This window comes from Leptonotus elevatus, chromosome 3, assembly GCF_054856555.1.
Source record: "Leptonotus elevatus isolate MCC_2025b chromosome 3, RoL_Lele_1.0, whole genome shotgun sequence".
Classification (NCBI taxonomy): Eukaryota; Metazoa; Chordata; class Actinopteri; order Syngnathiformes; family Syngnathidae; genus Leptonotus; species Leptonotus elevatus.
In genome coordinates this window covers 13156976-13175874 of record NC_141241.1, presented here as the reverse complement: position 1 = coordinate 13175874, position 18899 = coordinate 13156976, and the positions used below count along the sequence as shown (strand labels likewise).

Sequence of the window (18899 nt, the reverse complement as noted above, 5' to 3'; positions counted from 1 at the left end):
ACAGGTTATGATTCTAAAACTTACCCACACACACAAAATAATAAACGTCTCCAAAAGAGTGATGACATGAAAATTTTAATTAACCCTCAGCATACTGAACAATAAATTTGTGTCCTTCCTCCTACATTGTCCAAACTTGTTAGGTTCAAGACTTTAATTCTTAATATATGTTAACGTGAATGGTTGGTTGGTTGTCTATGTGACTGACGCCCACTCTAGGCTCCTGCTCAGATGACGCTAATGAGGCCTATTGCTATAGAAAATAAACTGCACAAGTGAATAGGAACATTTACTCCTACATGACCAATCCTGAACCCAGGATATTTGCATCTTTTACACATCTCATTCTTAAAAAAAAGAAGAAAGAATGACATACTGACAGTCATTATATAAAAGTTTATTTTAAAAAAAAACCACATCATTCAGTGAGTATGACATCAACAAATCACCATTTACTACCACTACAGTACTTTTTTTTTTTAATAGAAAAGTAGAAAAATATTTTATTTTTAAGTCAAATGCAAAAATACGAGCAGATTTATTGTAGCTTTGATTGACAGGCTTGGTGCAGTCAGAGGCATCGGAAAAGAGTTATATAGTAAAAAATTGTACCTAAGACAGTTTTTTTTAAATACACAGGACAAAAACTACAGATAATACATTTCAAAAGACCATTAGCACCATGACAGAATTCAAGACACATTTAAATAAAACTGCCCATCAAAATAAAATGTTTTGAAATTGATGAAGCTGACCTTTAGTTTTTAAATTGTAGATCAATAAAAGCACCATTTGTTTGTATAGAAGAACACCAGTGATAAGACATTGTGAACTCCTCGTAATGTTGTACAAGTGATCATTTGAAAATGTAAACTGACAGATTTATAAGAATGCAACAATTACGGTTGTTGATACAAATTTTGTTGTGACCTTTGCTCTCTCTGTTGCGCTAAGAAGTAGTTCTCAGTTTCCCCGGTCTAGATCCTAATGTGGAATAAAATCAGACGTCGTCTTCTATGGTGTTTAATGAAGTCATTTCTGCGCTGACTTGGCATTTTTCGGCGTTTTCATCCCCCCTTTCTTCTTGGGCGTGCTGAAATCTTTGTTGCATACCTCACACAGCCAAAGACCTGAAACATCAGGAAAAACAAACAATGACGCTAAGCTATAAAAAAAAAAAAAAAAAAAGAAGCAAATAAATAGCAAAGTGAGAGACAAAGACCTGTGGGGATGGAACCCATCCCGACGCAGAAGGTGTGGAAGCCTCGGTCACACTTGTCGCAGAACATCATCTCGTCCTCATGGTGGGGCTGCTGGCACACGGTGCACGTCTTGCACTCCATGCACTGCCAGCGGTACGTCTGGATCACTCGCACCAGCTCCCCGCTCATGTCCAGGCAGGAAGGGTGGCCTGCATTTAGCAAGATTAGCATATTTCTCAATAGACAAGAACGGTGTTGGACTGATATGTTTATTTCCAGGGCTGATGCCGGTACCGATTATTAGTAGTCAAGGAGGCCGATAATCGATGTTTCAAGCCGATATTCATTTGCAGTAAAAGAAAAAAATATTAGCATCGACATTTTATTAACTTTGTTAAAATGCCACTAAGCATGTTTCTTTTCAGATTGTAAACACTTTGAAAGTTTTACTTTTAAATCTAAATAATAAAGAGCTTTGTTTAAAAAATGGCTGGGAGCTTCACCATGTGTTAAATTAAAAACAAGCAAGTAAAAGGCTATTAAAAGTTTTCTACTGGAGACAAAGTTTTCCAAAAATTCAACATAATTTCTTAATTTTAACCAAAAAAATAAAAAGTGTAGGCAAGCGAGTTCCAGTGTCAGCATACTCTTTTCTAAAGTGGGAATTTAAATAAATATATAAAAGAAAAGTTCCCTGTATCTCACTTAGCAACAAATGCATGCGAATGTATAATTTGGGGTTTTCGTCAGGGTTCGTAAAGGTTTCAAAAGTGAAAGTGAAACATTGTCTGAACATGTTCAAAATGTCTTTGCAACAAGTAAAAACTGTCTGTGGACATCTGACAAATCCTGATGAAAACCCAAAATGCGCTACATTCGCAAGTATTCACCACTCAGTGAGATGTCAGCTTTATCGGCCTTCAGATTCGTAAAAAGGCCGATGCCGATTATTAGTCAAAATGCCAAATATCGGCCCGGCTGCTAATCGACCCATTCCAAAACAAGAACTTTAAAAGATGAATAACAGCATGAAAAATAAGTTACAAATGATGAGAAATGTAAGACATGCATCTCACTGGACAGTTTCTGTGATATTTTTTTTCAGGCATTCTAATATATTCTATTTCTATTAGTTTAACATTTTTCCCCACTTTTGTTAACAAGAGTATGAAAACCTATAATTTTTTATTGTACATTTAGAACAGATATGAAATTTGTGATTTATCGTGAGTTAACTAGTGAAGTCATGCGATTAATTACGATTAAAAACTTTAATCGCCTGATGCCCCAAAATTTTTATATATATTTTTCTTTTTTTTTATTCATTCACTGTCATTGACGTCAAATATTCATTTGAACTATTTCTATTAGTTTAACATTTTTTCCCCACTTTTGTCATGCGATTCATTACAATAAAAGAACGTAATCGCCTCTTGCCCCATATTTTTAATAATCTCTTTTTAAAATGAATTTATGGCAGTGAAAGAGTTAATCTGCGTTAATTAATGAAGAATGCAATATTTGTTGGTGATTAATTAACCAGTTAATGCTTTAAAACTGTGACAGCACTAATTAATTTACAACACAAGCATGAATTCAAAAACCAGACAAACTGGCGACAACCCGTTTCAAATACATCAAAATTGCATGATCCTAAAAAACTAAAAACTCAAAAGAAAAATTAAATATGTAAAAGGAGAGCGTCTTTTGCTGTGCACGTGCGCGTACTTACCGCTGTTATCGCACTGGGAGCAGTGAATGAGTGCCTCGGGTTTTCCTCTCTTGTTGGCCTCCTTACCCTTCTGGCAAATGCCACATATAGCATTGGGAATGACCTTAGGCTGCAAGGCAGAACAACGCTATAAACACCAGTCAGCACAGCATCGCTACGTCATGTTCTCTACACAGTACAGTCCAGTTGGGCCAATGCCAATTGTTCAGAAAAGGACAATAATATATGTAAGGACATATAAAACACTCATCGACAGCTAAAAGCTGCTACAACAAATGTACAAAATACCAATGGAGAAAATAAGAGCACAGCGGAAAAATGGTGTCCGACTGACCCAATTGCGGATCAATTTTCTCGTTGATGTCTGTTTTTAGGTAGTCCTCCATTTTGTTGCAAACTCAACCTTTCCCATGTTAGACATGATCATAGTTGAGAGATTTTTATTTTATTTCTTAGAACAGGAATATATCGCCAATATGCTGCTCAATCCACTACGTAGTTTTATCTACCTACCATTTTTTTTAATTTTAATTTGATGATTTAAAGCACTGGAATGAGAAAAGAACCGTTAATCCCACCTGGAATGCAAGTACAGCCACTTAATGCATTTAAAATCAGCTTTGTATCATAACTTTTTATTGATTAGCTGCATTGTGAAAATATCACATTATTCAAAACACTTGGCCAAAAAACATTGCATAAAATGTAATGTCGACCGGAGCCCGACCAGAGTTAAGTAGTGTTAACCAGCCTGCAACACACAATGTGATATACAAAATCTGGAAATATTTTTAGATGAATAATAACTATATAAATGTGTGTTTATATACGTAACCCGGAGGGAGGTGCACCGTACTTTATAGTTACAAAAGTATTACTTTTTCAAGACTTTATAAATAAATATTTAGCATTACTCTCGGTCCGTTTTGCACTCATTTAAAAAGAGTACATGGACACAGATCAATTTGAGCTGCATGTCACATCAACTAAGAAAAACGTGCAAAAACATGACTCGTTAACATATTGTAATGTCTTATTGAAACACACTAGGGAAAGAAACCATGTCCACACTGCAAAGCCAGACTGGACGCAAAATAGTTTAAGTTGTAAATTAAAGACTAATTCAAATCTTTGCTTTTAGCACAAATGCAAGGTTTTCACTAATTAGACTATAATAAAAGTTTTTATTTGGAGTAATTATGAAATACAGTGGATCCCGAAATGCTCGCGGTTCGACAGCCATGGATTCACCTCAAAAGAAAAAAGTCATGGATAAACTTCGTGGTGGTACTTCTCCGCTTCTTCAAAAGATATTCGCTTTTTTGTGGTTTAAAAAATATTTTTTCAAAATGCAGTTTTAATGACCGTCAATCAATTATACGCAGACTTTTGCTACCCGCGGGCCGACCTGCCCCCTAATCTCTGCAAATAGCGGGGATCCACTGTATGTAATATTAAAGACCAGGGGTGGGGAACCTTTTTTTTTTTCTATTTGGGGCCATTTTGCTTAAAAAAGAAGAAGTCCTTTAAAAAAAAAAAAAAACCATACTAAATATGTAACGGAGAAAATACGATGCAATGGTCGGATAAATATTTATTATTAAATACAGTGGTGACTTGAGATACGAGTGACTCGTTTTTTTACATTTTAAATACGAGTCATAGTTCGACCAATTTTTTTTTTATTTGACTTGCAAGAGCAAGACCAGGACCTTTTGCCTTTTATCATGTAAGTCTACACCCCCCCGGTACCAATCAAAAAGTGAGTTGTATTTATTTTTTAAGCATGGCTGTATACTGGAAGTCCCCCCCCCGAGCAGTGCGCCCGTGCCACTCCACTAGTTGTTCTGCCGCCTCAGAAACTGGACATAAAACAAAGACAGTTACAGTTTGCGTATTTAATACAACTGCATAGCTTAGCCTTTTAGTATGCTAGCTTAATATTAACGCCCCAACACTATGTTGCTGTGTTTTAATATTCTAAGCAACGGATTGAACATAAACTGTGCAGCAGCACCTTAGACAGACAATATAACAGTATGCCATATATTCTTTATCCTCTGCATAGAAATACAAATATGAGTGCCGCACCGATGAGCTGAGACGTCTCAGTGAACAATATATGTTTGTCTGTCTCTCTTATACTGTCCCCAAAATGAATTAAACTTGCATCTCAAAGCACCACTGTATTGTTGGTTCGACGTTTATATATTTAAATTTATTTTTTGTAACTGTATGGCGTGCCAGATCAAATGCTGTCGTTGGTTTCATACGTTAGGTTCCCTGCCCCTGATTTAGAGAAGCAAGCCGATGTTTTGGTTTCCAGCATTTGAGCTCAGTGTGAACAAGGTCAGCATGTCATCGCCTCACTGATGCACTTGTGTTGTTGTAATACAGCGCTGTCTGATATTTGCCCACAGGCCAACAGTACACCACATGTTTATACACAGCATATCGTTAACACCGACACACGCACACAGTAAACATTTAGGTGTGTTACACACTTCAGGTATACATGTTTAAGTACTCTCTACTTTTTTGATATTGACTACTTTTTAAAAGCAAACACAAAATGAATGTATTATCTGTATCCATATATTTTTTTCAAAAATGAAAATGTAGAGCCAAAAGATAAATTTACTTGTCTTGCAAATATATTCTTTTTTTTTTCCTTTTCTTTTTTTAAGACAAGTGAGGCGATTAACTGATGACATTCAAAAAGGAAAAATATTTTGTCCACAACAAAAAAGTGCAATGCAAAACAAACTCAACTGTTCCTTTCTTATTGTTCTTATTGCTCGCAGTCTGGTTGAAGGAGAAAAAAAAAAAAAGAGCGATGCAGTAATCCTAAAAAGAAAAAAAGTGAAGACAGGAGCCCCAGCGGGAATGTGAGGGCAAATGTGTGTGCTGGTTCCAGCTGAGACAAAATGTAGAAGCTGGAGAACAAAGTGAGGAAAGCTAAAGGGAGGGGATGTCGGGATGGATGGAGTAAGGAGGTGGTCGAAGTAGTAGAAAAAGGAGGAGGAGGGGTAGAAAAGTGCTGCTGCTGTTGTTGGAGAAGAGTTCAGGTGGTTTTGTCCTCTACCTTGTACCCGGGGGTGGCTTTGTGGGTGTGGCGGTGGCTGCCATCTTTGCCCGGCGTGGACGACCTGTCTTTGGCCTTGGACTTGTGGCCTCCTCCCTCCTGACTTTCGCCCTCTGATGTGTTGCCCGAAGAACTGTCCTGCAGAGACAAATGTAATTTTTTTTTTTTAACTTGTCCTGTCAAAAAAAAAAAAAAAACTCAATTTAATCAATAATTTGACTAATTGCCCAAGACGTAGTTTACAATGCCCACTTCCTTCACGCCCATCCACCACCAACTAGATTTGCTTGTGTCTAACCTAACTTGTCTAACCTAACTTACAGAAGAGTTCTTGTTCTTCTTGTCATCCTCTGCGTCATCCGAGTCAGGCTCAGAGTCCAGCGCAGGCAGATCTGGATCCAGCGGAGGCTCAAACAGAGCTGTGTTCAAAGGCAGGTATCGCAGCTCATTGGGCGAGTACCTGTTAGGCACAATACAGCGGGGGTGTGGGAGTCAGAAAATATATTTTACTCAACGAGCAAACCCACACATTAGCCACATATTACCAAACATATTAGCATTTTTAGAAGAATTCGTCTGCGTTTACAAAAATAATCATAATAAATAACTGCTCTGCGTCAGTTATACACGGATTTCTGCTAATCATGGGCCAACCCGGCCCACGATTAATGAGGTCCACTATGCCATCCCCAGTTCAATCTGTCGCCATCTTAAATTTGTAAGTATAATAAGATTATGCTGTTATGTGACTACTGTAAGGAAGGGAAAAAAAACTCCAAATTGTACAGGCTGTAGCAAAATTAACATTGCCACACAGAGTTTGTTGAGGTTTACTCTTGTTTCAATGGAAGTACCTTTTGTAGTAGTCTTGAAACTGCCCTGGTATTAAAGCAACCGGGTAGGGCCCCGTCTGGGTCAATTCTGGAGCGAGCACCTTGAACCTGCCCTGTGGCACTTGGATAACCTGGGAGGAAGAAAATAAAGTCAAGACTCATTAGGAAAACATGGAAACCATGAACTATTACAAATGAAGAAATAAGCAAACAAAAAAAGGGGAAATGATACTAAGCAATTAGCAATATTTTCAAGCGTGACAACTGATCTCAAACCATCGTGTGTCATCATGAACTGCGCTAATGCTAAATTGGAACGCGTAGACTTACATGCGTCTGGAGGTCAAAATAGGCCCTCCTCTCTTCCATTCGCTCCCTGTTGAAATTACTGTTAAACTCGGCCGCCTTTTTGGCAGCCTTCTTAATGTACTCTGGAACCTTGCTGGCTTCCACCTTCTGAGGGTTCTGCTGCTGCATTTGCTGTAACGCGACAGTAGACGCGTGGCAGTAAAACGAGTGGCGGCGAGACATGAAATTTTCATTTGGATTTATGTGCTTACAGAGTACTCTTTAGCTATCCTCTGTCGCTCTCGCTCCTGAAGTATGACCGAGTACTCCGAATGCTTGGAGGGATACTCTTTTATCATCAGGTCTATCACTTCGTCGCTCCGCAGAGCTGTTAGACCTGGGAACAAACAATAACACACTCACAGTCAGCCTCACAGTCATTCATTGACACAAATCCTCAAGTCAAATTAAAGGGTGATGCTTTCTACCCAGAGTGCACTGTGTCTCAGTGATCACATTCTGTTCACGGAGGTAGAGCTTCTCTTTGTGCGATAGGTCCCTCCTTTCCATATCTAGAGGGAAGTTGGAATACAAAAGATGACAAAGCTGTACTTTGCTTTGAAAAGCTTGTCAAACATTTTTCTTCTACCCACGAGAATTTTTTTTTTTCAATGCTTAAACAGACTCCAGCTCATACCAGGATATTTCCTTTTGAAGGACGTGACTCCCAGATACTCGCTGACCTGCTCTTGCAACATGTAATACTCTCCCGTGTCGTCTGCTGGCCACTTGTACTCTGTTAGGTTCTCCGCTGGGAAATATGTTGGCCTGGAGTAGGTGAGTGGGAAAAGCAGCATTTTTTTTTTAATCTACCCATATTTAGACATGGTAGACAATTTTGCAAGGATTACAAGCAAACCCACCCAAGATCCTGACTGGAGGTATCGCAGCTTCGTGAACTATCCCCTGAACCCATTCTTCGCCTTTTAGGGGGCTGACTGCCATCATTGGACTCCTCTTCTGTTATGTCCTCCTAAAGAAGACAATTTCAAGGCAAATTATTGATGCATGGTCTTTAGCAGTTATTCCCAACCAACTGTACCATACGAAATAATCGAATTGCCCGTGGAAACAAATTCACCAAGTATTTTCTTACAAACGATTCATATGTCAGTATTACAGTATGATGTAATAATTATAGTTTTAAATGTAATAATGGAAGGAGTATTACTTGACTTCCTTTTGGCTTTAAGTAGAACAGGCTGCTAAATAAGTCAGGGCATCCCAAGCCTTGCACAACTAACTTCAGTAACTAATAACAACAACTATATTGTTACAGGTATGTATCAATGTACAACAATGACAGAAAGATCACAGTTTGTTGTGAGAAAAGGTGAGATAACAGTCTAATCACCTAATGTTGAGAGAGAGAGAGAGAGAGAGAGAGAGAGAGAGAGAGAGAGAGAGAGGAAAATAGGTCAAAACGGACATACTGTTGTCCATTAAATTGAAATGATGGACATTCGCCAACATATGTCACGTTGAAATGAAAACAACTAGCAGATGATATTCGTCTACAATGGCAGCCATTGGTGTGCTAATTAGCAGTTAGCTTAACATAGAAAGACGCAGAGCTCCCGAAACAATTATTTTCGCAATTGGCCTTTTCTGACCAGAACCGCCACTACCTTTAGGGACTGTGCTCCTGGCGTAGCAGGGTTGCTGTCGCACGGTGGTCTCGGGGTGAGCACAGTAGCCATGTTTTATTAATTAGCGCTTGCTGCTGGGCTAGCTTGAAGCTAGCAAAATTAGCCGCTTTTTGTCTTCGTTCTGTACGGGTTTCTGGCTGTTCGTGAATGTGAAGCGCGCTATACTGCCACCTCATGACCTGGAGGAAAAAAACTGTGAGGAAATGAGAAAAGTTTAAAAAGAAACAGTTCATAGAGATTTTGTGCAAATGTTTTGTTGTGAAAATGTATCAAATTTTATAATGAACTAAGAATAGATTACATTGTCCGTGTTTTTAATTGTATTATTTAATTATATATTTTAATTATAATAAATTGATCAATTATTAATTTAAAAACGGAAATAAAAATACAATTAAACATCGCCCCCGAAAAAGCAAATAAATTGCAGGTAAAATATGTAAAACATTTTCTTTTTATATTTATTGATTCTCATCATTAATGTATTTTTTTTATTAAATATGTACAATTGTTTCTTTAAATATTTATTAATTATCATCATTAATGTAATTTTTAATTGATTTGATTATAAGCAATTGTATGGTCCTTTAATAATAACAATAAATATATAAATTGTTGATTTTACAAAACTTTTTTCTTCACAATCTACAATAACTCATCTAAACAATTGATAAATAAATTACATTTAATAAGAAAATGTATATTATTATTATTATTATTATCATACGTAAATAATAAATTATTGTTATTAAATATAATTACTAAATGTATTTTAATTTACCCCAAAAAAGATAAATGAATGCAACAAGAATATCCTTTTATTTTGAAACAACAAAAAACGGACAGGAAGTCGAAGCATAAACTCAGTTGCGATTTGCGGACATCATCAACAGGACTATTTTTCTTCACTTAGCTTAGCTCTCCATCTGTCAACCTCTATCCTTACTAGAATCAATATTACTGTTACAACACGCCAATCTGGCGATGTCGGAGTCTTACGGTAAGATGTCGGTTTTGTCGAGTAGCCACAGTCGACGCCGTCATGTAGTCTCAGATGGGAAAGTGGGCAGGTGTGTCGAGGGGGCTTTTTCTCATCGTAAATAATTAGCTGGCATGCTAAGCTAGCCGCTGGCAAAAGGATGCTGGCCATTTGACAACAGAGGTCACATAAGACGCCCGTACAGTGCAATGCACTTAAATCTGAAGATTTCAAGTATGTATCTGATTTGTTTGAAAATTTCATCATGACGATCTGCCCTTTTTTAATCTTTTGGATGTTAACTTCCTCTGCTCTTACTGGGTTATTATTGAGTTTAAACTACTGTATCTAACACTTGATTTTGTCCAGATGTAATGCTGGTTTCAATAGCGCATCTGCCTCACAGTTCTGAGGTTCTGGGTTCGAGTCTCGGCTCAGGCTTGTTTGGAATTTGCATGTATGCTTATGTGGCTTGTTCCAACATTCCAAAAACATGCTAGTGGGGTTAACTACAAACTTAAATTGCCCGTGTGTGAGAATGGTTGTTTGTTTGTCGATAAATATCTGCTCTGAGCACAAACACATGCGCAGCATTTTTCCATTATTTTTTTAATACTATTAAGGATATTTAATTCACCATTATATTTTAAGGACACCAGAGTAAATGATTTGTTTATTTCCGTCTCTTCAGATTTCCTGTTTAAATTCCTGGTGATTGGGAATGCTGGAACCGGCAAATCATGTTTGCTGCACCAGTTTATAGAGAAGAGATGTAAGTCCGACATATTTTGCTATTACGATATTGTTTAAAAAGTACTGAAAAAGGAATACATAGATGAATATGCAGTATCATGTGTATTTTACTGGTTTGGTAAACAGTCACAGTATATTTTAATGTCCCCCACCCCACGCCCCAGTTAAGGATGAATCAAATCACACCATCGGAGTGGAGTTTGGCTCCAAAATCATCAGTGTGGTCAACAAAATTGTCAAACTGCAGATTTGGGACACAGCTGGACAAGAAAGGTTCAGGTAGGGCATTTTCCATAATTTAGTTACTAACCTACAGTATACAGTGCTCTCATCTCGACTGACGAGACAGACACAGTCAATTTATCCTCAACCCTTTTTGGGTCGAACACAATAAGGATTTGAAAAACCTATAATAAATTTGCAGTAGAAACAACTCATGACAACAATATATATTAATTGAATTGTCATTTATTTGAATGACACTGAATTGGGATGGGACTATATTCCAAATGTTCACTGTGTGTTGCAGGTCAGTGACCAGAAGTTACTACAGAGGAGCAGCCGGGGCCCTGCTGGTCTATGACATCACCAGGTGATTAATCTTATCAATCTTATTCCAAGACATCACAAACCATTGTGAGACCGCTGTCTTGAGTTCATTTGCCGCAACCCCACTGCAGTCGTGAGACCTACAACGCTCTCACCACGTGGCTGAGTGATGCCCGAATGCTGGCCAGTCAGAACATTGTCATCATCCTCTGTGGAAACAAGAAGGATTTGGATGCTGATAGAGAGGTGACCTTCCTGGAGGCGTCACGTTTTGCTCAGGAGAACGGTATATTGATGTGGACAGAAATGACTCGATCGTATGTGTGTTCGTATTGTATTCAGTACATTCACAAAAAAACATTTTGTGTGTTTCAGAGCTGATGTTCCTGGAGACAAGTGCTCTGACAGGAGAAAACGTGGAAGAAGCTTTTGTGCAGTGTGCTCGGAAAATTCTCAACAAAATTGAATCAGGTAGGAGCTCTCGTTGTCATTCACAAGCGCAAATACTGACGTTACTCCAATGACCCTCCTATGACCCCTTCAGTATAATTCATTTACTTCAATCTACTTAAATACAAATGAAGAAAGTTAAATATATATATCTTTTTTTACTGTCACTTATATACAGTGAAGGGAAAAGGGACCAACTCCTACCATGAATAGTGGAAGTAAGCAAATAAATGACGTCCATCCCCCAAAAAGGGGTTTGTAATAATGTATAGATTTCACAAGACGGCAACAAAGAACTTTAAAAATAAATAAAAATAAATCTAATGTACCAGTTCCATGCATCTGCCATGTACACAACCGTAAACCCACGTTACATAAACAATTGTATTCAGTAAAGTATTCAACACAAACAAACCACCTCTTATGAAGCTCATCAAATTGTATTAGCTAGCATATTAGCCTCAATAACATGCTAGCACAAACTGAAACAGAACTATGGCCAAATAAATGTGCACACTTGCACCTTACATAAACAGTATTAACACCAAAATTCTATCCACCAGGTAGCGCCAAAGTAATAATTGTGTTGCTTTGGCCTAGCACAAAAACAAATAGATGAGATTTTTAGCAAATTACCAAGGATAGGAAATGCCGAACCATCAACATGTGTCACTGTAGTATACAGTACATTAATCGTTTTGCTAACTTGCCATAATGGGGGTGGGGGGGACTTCTATGCACAAAAGATAGTTTGCCTCGTTTTTAACTTTCATAATGCTCGTACTTAGAAGAAAAAAGCTAGCTAAATTAGCTAATGATAACCCCTGAAAAAATACGCCTTACCTGTACAGTGGAACCTTGAACGTTGAGGAGCGCTATTGTGAGTTCTTGTTCTGAGGAGCAGGAAGACCCATTAATTTACTCTCTTTTCATCTCACTTTTTTTTTCCCCTCAGGGGAGTTAGATCCAGAGAGGATGGGATCTGGCATCCAGTACGGGGACGCTGCACTGCGCCAGCTCCGTTCCCCCCGTCGCGCTCAGCCGCAGGGCACCCAGGAGTGTGGCTGCTAGTAGGCTCACAGGTACGCTTCTTGTATTGCAAGCTTGTACAGTTCAAATCCTTAAAACTTGATAAACCATGTATACGGAAATGGTTTCTGGTTGGTCCGTTATTCAAAGGTGTGAAGTAGGGGTGTGCCAAAAAATCGATAAGAATCATAAGATTCGCCATTCTCATTTAGTACGATTCAGAATCAATTTTAAATGTCCCAAAATCGATTTTATTTAAATGATTTTATACTGTCTTCCCTTTGTTTGTGTATGCCTTTATTGGGGAGCGCTGTTCATGTTGTACCCGATTTGGCCACTTAGGGGCAGTGTGGTTCCACGCGGTCTGATACACTGTTAAGTTAGAGAGTAGAAGGAAAAAGTCACGATCAAGTTATTCCAATAAAAGCAGTTTTTTTGCAGCGTGGAGCCGTTCTTTTGAGTGATAAAAGTGCCGCTCTAGTTAGCATAAGCGAGTCAGACTGGAGTAGATCATTACGATTCCTTGAACATCTATAAATTGAATCAAAAATCATTGTCAATCAAATCATTTTGAATCAAAAATCGCTCTCAATCGAAAATCGATTCTGAATGGAATCGCACACCCAAAAATCGGACTCGAATCGTGAGACATTCAAAGATTCCCACCCCGAGTGTAAAGTTTCCTTTCCAATGACATTTTTACGTACAATTATTATTATTTTTTTACAAAATCAAATAATGTATATGGGAGTGAAGGATACGCAGTTCAGGGTAGAACGTAGCATCAAATGAGCAAATTTTGAAATGTATGTTTCAGAGTGGATATTGAAGACCCCAATGGCCATGCCTGCACCAGCCAGGAACCCGAGAAGCCTTCCCAGCTAGCCACTCCCATTGACAGAGCTCCTTGGTCACCGCACCGCATCCGCTTTGCAGCGACCCTCTTCTGCGCTTTTTTTGCCCTGGAAGTAGAACGACTGGCACCCGTGTACGTACTCCTAACTGCCAGCTCACCTGTATTTGTAACATTACCATGGCTCCCTCTCTTGCTTGTGTTCAACTCACTCCACTTCCCACTGACAGGTACACCTGCCACCTCCCTTTGTGGAAGCGTCTTCTACACTGTACAATGAAACTGTATATAGAGCTTGACGCATGTTTTCTCAAAATATCAAGACAATTTCATTATGAAGACATGTTATTGAATTAGATATCTGCGTGCGCTTCCCTCACTCTCCCCATTTATTATTATCATCATATTCAGCTACAGTGTATACAAGCAGTATGATGGACTGCCGATTGTATAGTTTGTAAATGGATGGCACCGGTTGTAGATGCACTCAATTAAAAATTAAGAATATTTGTAATAATAATTATAATAATAATAATGATCAATAAAAAAACGAATGTAAGAAAGATTTTTAACCTTCTATCATACAGCTTATCTGATGTGTAAATGAAATACATCTCACAATTATTATCTTTCAGCAGAAGCAACATATCTGAAACTGTAGCATGTTTCATCTAAAGGATTTCGATGTAGATGTCCCTCACTTTTTGTGTTGCTTGTTCACATGACTCTTGACTTGAACTGCTGTTAAAAAAAACACACACAACAACAATCAAATGTATTTTTTCATCAATTGTTTGCAAATGTAAAACTGCCTGAGAGGCTTAAGCTGTTTTTATTTTGACTCCCTTCGAATTATGATTTCATTTGAAGAATTAGCCATGGCCTCTTATATGTGTTTTGATATAAATTCTGTATTTAATTAGCGTTGTGTATTTTTATTTTACATTGTCCCCATTATGGAAACTTTAAAGCGCACCAAAGTTTAATCAATCTGATGGTGACGTTGTCTGCTTGATATCAGGTTGTCTTGCATTTGTGTCATCAATTCAATTCATCAATGTCGCCTTTCTCTCATTGTGAATATGATGAATTTTTAATTTATTGTGTATGATAAAAGCAGATGTCTTTAAAATAAAAAGTGCAAATCCATGATTCGCTTTTCTCTTAAGATATATAACTTGGTGGATACAAAAACAACAAAAATTGGTGGAACCAGCATTTATTAAAAGATTGAAAGGTAAGCATGACATTGTTGTAACATTGTTTTTTTTTATGAGAAAATTGTATTAATGTTAAGATGAGAGGACAAAAGAACAAAAACATTTAACATGTGCATTGAAACAAACCAAACCAAAATATATTCAAATATCAGTGAACATTCCTCACTGTCAAATCAAAATCTGCTTGATGGAGAAAAGAACGTAAATCAACAAGCAGGTAAGCAAAAGAGTGACAAACATTCACATTCAGTTCAGAGATTGTCAAACTTTACACTCTTGCCAGTGTCTTAATATTGCACATTTCACATTTTTGTTCCAAGTTATATTTACAAAATCATACTGGAGTTTCAGTTATGGTAAACATGTACAGTACAATAAAACCGGACTCCCGAATACTGAACTAAAAAAAAGTTTTTAGCCAAAACTTACATCAATATAAACAAAATGTCATTTTATGGCACAGAGCTGATTGGCCCTCCAAGTGTCTTTCAATTAGAGTTCATTTGGCTTAACATCCATTGTTTCATTTGTTTCAACTTTGGCCATGTTAACTCACTCACTGCCATTGACAGCTATAGACGTCAAAATTCATTTGAACTATTTCTTATTAGTTTAACATATTTTTTCATTTTTGTTAACAAGAGTATGAAAACCTAGATTTTTTTGGGGGTACATTTAGAACAGATATAAAATCTGTGATTAATCGTGAGTTAATTAGTGAAGTCATGCGATTAATTACGATTACAAATTTTAATTGCCTGATACCCCACATTTTTAATAATCTTTCCTTTTTCTTTTTCAATATTTTATTTGTAATCTTTTTTTTAAATTAAAAATTAGGGGCGTCAGGCGATTACATTTTTTTATCGTAATTAATCGCATGACTTTACTAGTTAACTCACGATTAATCACAGATTTTAGATCTGTTCTAATACAATAAAAACAAATCTAGGTTTTCATATTATTGTTAACAAAAGTGGGGGAAAATGTTAAACTAATAGAAATAGTTCAAATTAATTTTTGACGTCTATAGAGTGAATGAGTTAAATGACAATTATGAAAAATCAATTCAAACTTAGTGGTTGAAACTTATTTACAACAGGAATATGTCAACCTTTTCATGTCCAACACGCAAAAACAAACTGATGGTCTTATTCTTATTGCGTATTCAATAAGGAACGCACATTCTTTGTGGCGATCACAATCTAATGACAAAAACATCAAAAAGTGGCTCCTCGTGTTTTGTTTGTTTTTTGGTCACAATCAAGTGTTGTCTTCACGAGGCTGGCAGGTAAGCTGGAGCCTATCCCAGTCTTCCATTAACCTAATAAGCATGTTTTAGGAAAGTGGGAGAAAACCCATTCAAGCTTGGGGAGAACATGCAAAAAACAACACAAGAAGCCTAAAACCCAGATTAGGACCCTGTATTTCAAAACTGTGAGGCAGACGTGATGACCACTAGCGCAACGTGCTGCCCCTTGTAGAATTACTAGTAAATAATTAAGACCCGCACTTATACAGAGTGTTAATTTTTAAAGGGAGTAGATCCAAATATGGCTTTAAAATTCCTAAATAATCTGACTCGACATCGAAGCCATTAGAATGACCGTAAATGACTTTCAATGATAACCCACTAGTCAATGAACCTGTTTGGCAAGAACATCAAATAGCTTAGTATTGTCAAGTGTGTTGTGTTTCATCGAGAGCGAGCAGAGAAGCAGCGCATGTACTCAGTGAGCCAAGGGTCAAACTCAGGCTGAACCCTTATTCTGGCTTTGTCCAAATCAGCCGACTTGGCTCTGCGCCGCTCACATCGTCGGGTCTGGACCTGTCGCTCTACTTCCCGTCTGGACTTTGCCCTCAGAGCGGATGCATGGATCTACGAGCAACACAAAACAGTTTTTACTTTAAGCTCCTCCATGTACTAGTGCGCTCTTTGTCTTAACTATTATGACAATTCCGGGCACTAGTAGAACAATGAGGGCCCACTAGTACATTACTAGTATTTTATGAGTGAGATCAAATTGCTTATTATCGTTATTACAAGTTAACATCTAGTGCTCCATAGTAGTACTAGTAGCATACAGTCGACTAGTGCTCAGTTTTGCCTGACTAGTAACACGTAATTATCTCATATGCCAAAATTGTCCGACTAGTGAGGACAAAGAACATACTAGTAAATGTACCTTAACCTGGATTATCAAGAATGTCCACACAAAAAAAAAAAGAGAGAAGGAAAATGAATGACCTCATTGGTCGAAGCAGCAGGTCGGACGTTGTGAGTCTTTCTGCCGGCAATTTCGGCGTCCTTTTCACCAGAAGCATACAAAGCAAAAGGATGTTTGCTGTCCTCGTTCGGAGGCCGTGCCGGTGCTGCTTTTTTGGCCCGCTGGACGCTTGTAAACCTGGAACGCCTCGGTGGCTTTGTCTGCGGTGCGTGTGGAGCTGCAGGTTCTTTTTCTGGATGAGACACTCAACATACAGAAGCAGCACAGAATCACATGAAGAGCTTTTAATAGTATTTCTATATAGTATATAATATATATAATAGTGACTTCCTGTTCTAATGTACACTTTCAAATACCTCTCTGTCAGTCAATCTAGGAGATTTTTTTTTTAAATCTTCTGTATCTCATCATCTTGTGCAGGTCATAAATGACTATATAGTTTCTTTAAATACCTGTTTGTGGTTCCCTCTGAGCAGCACTTTTGTGTTTACTGTCACTCTGTTCTCCGCTCTCCTCTGGTGCACGTGACTCTCTGACTACTTGAGGATGGGAAGCTAACAGGAAAGAAAAAACGCTTGATAATATAGAAACAGCATCAATATATTCCATTTGGGAGATTTTAACTCAAATATTACCATGTTCCTCCTTCTCCAGAACGGGAAGTCTTGGTAAGTCAGACTTGGCCCCCTGGCACTCCTCCAGCTGGGCCCCTGCAGGCTCATCACATTTCTCACAACACGGGGCCCGACGGCTCCTGTCCGCCTGAGGTGAATTTCCTGCAGCGGAATCCGAGTCGCTGTCGGATCCACTCCAGAACCAGGGGTTGTGCGATTGCTCAAGAAGTCTGCGACCCAGCCTGTACCTCAGCAACTCCTCATAACATTTCGAGTAAGTCTCCCATTTGGGGTCTTTAAATTTCTTCATGTACTCCGAGCGGAGCCTTTTGGTGACCATCTTCTTCCCTTAACCAATAGACAGTCGATCTATAAATTATATGAGACTGAAAAACATCGTTGTTGTATAAAATGTAAAGTAGAGCTCTTATTTATCGTTGATCTGCGCTTCGCTGTTATTTATTTAAACCAAAACTTGGGGAAGCTTTCAACCAATGGCGAAGAAGCCCGAGCTCCCGACCACGCCCACTTCCGACTTCAACCGGATTTATGCTGTTACGTAAAAAACACACAAATGTCTACGCCTTAAAAAAAGAAATAACAGAAAAATCACATTTTGCATTTATATAAGATGTTGTAAAATATTATTATTATTGTAAATGAAGAAAACGACCGAATCATATTTGAGCCGACGCGTCGCGAAAGAATGACGTACACGCCACCTCCCCAGCAGAAATTTAAATGGCTGTCAAAAAATGACAGCACAGCACGCCCCCTAATACAGTACAGTACATTAAAAAACACAGTCTGTCAAATTAAAACAATTCTGATTCCCGGTAAACAAACAAAGGACAACTGACGCAGTTATTAATGCAAAACGGTAAGAACTAGATATAAAGTGCGCAATTTTAAAACCGTGGCTCCGCAAATCGACTAAAATTGGATATCCGCGCTATTTATAGACACCTCAGTGCAGATAATCTCGTTAAGACCGTATATTGTTTCTGGTAGCACCAGAAAATATTACAGTCGAATATCCGGCTGGCTAAGACTCTAAATCGGTGCACTGTTATACTTACACTAGGCTCGGGTTTCACGCAAGCAGGGGACAGATGGCGTTCATGTCGGAGCCGCCTGTTTGTAATGCTCCTCTTTAGCACCGCCCAGTCGGAGACGTCTCTTTAAAAAGCCAAACACATACAGCAACAGGTGCCCGAGGTGTCACTGTCAGGGATGCATGCGGCCAGAGCAGTGATAATGATTTGTAGTGGACGAGGTATAAATAAAGTAGTATAAGTGCAGTGGTTACTGGTTACATGCAACACTTTCCTTCGCTGTTCGTGTAGCAATTAAATCTAATGCAAAATTAGAACTG

The 18899-nt window shown here is 38.2% G+C and overlaps 3 protein-coding genes across 5 annotated transcripts; 1 reads left to right on the top strand and 2 right to left on the bottom strand.

Moving 5' to 3' along the window:
- Positions 1–412: 412 nt before the first annotated feature.
- Positions 413–9002, bottom strand: phf10 (PHD finger protein 10). Its single transcript, XM_086072079.1, has 12 exons — positions 8829–9002; positions 8064–8173; positions 7838–7968; positions 7629–7712; positions 7413–7537; positions 7183–7332; positions 6874–6983; positions 6341–6479; positions 6020–6157; positions 2935–3043; positions 1223–1411; positions 413–1130 (listed from the first exon to the last, which is right to left on the bottom strand). Exons 1-12 carry the CDS (start codon positions 8898–8900, stop codon positions 1033–1035), a joined length of 1455 nt encoding a protein of 484 aa, XP_085928205.1. The 5' UTR covers positions 8901–9002; the 3' UTR covers positions 413–1032.
- Positions 9003–9700: 698 nt separating this feature from the next.
- On the top strand, positions 9701–14611 carry rab4a (RAB4a, member RAS oncogene family). Of its 2 annotated transcripts, none has more exons than XM_086071488.1 (8): positions 9701–9849; positions 10520–10600; positions 10746–10860; positions 11111–11173; positions 11262–11416; positions 11506–11601; positions 12536–12662; positions 13427–14611. In XM_086071488.1, the coding sequence occupies exons 1-7, from the start codon at positions 9834–9836 to the stop codon at positions 12649–12651; spliced, it is 642 nt and encodes a 213-aa protein (XP_085927614.1). In that variant the 5' UTR covers positions 9701–9833; the 3' UTR covers positions 12652–12662; positions 13427–14611. The 2 variants fall into 2 exon arrangements, with proteins under 2 accessions (XP_085927614.1, XP_085927613.1); XM_086071487.1 differs by lacking the exon at positions 9701–9849 and adding an exon at positions 9857–10062.
- A 54-nt stretch (positions 14612–14665) lies between these two features.
- On the bottom strand, positions 14666–18682 carry ccsapb (centriole, cilia and spindle-associated protein b). Of its 2 annotated transcripts, none has more exons than XM_086071485.1 (5): positions 18604–18682; positions 17546–17872; positions 17363–17464; positions 16931–17154; positions 14666–16561 (listed from the first exon to the last, which is right to left on the bottom strand). In XM_086071485.1, the coding sequence occupies exons 2-5, from the start codon at positions 17862–17864 to the stop codon at positions 16379–16381; spliced, it is 828 nt and encodes a 275-aa protein (XP_085927611.1). In that variant the 5' UTR covers positions 17865–17872; positions 18604–18682; the 3' UTR covers positions 14666–16378. The 2 variants fall into 2 exon arrangements, with proteins under 2 accessions (XP_085927611.1, XP_085927612.1); XM_086071486.1 differs by having other exon boundaries at positions 17546–17893; positions 18604–18672.
- Positions 18683–18899: the final 217 nt, after the last annotated feature.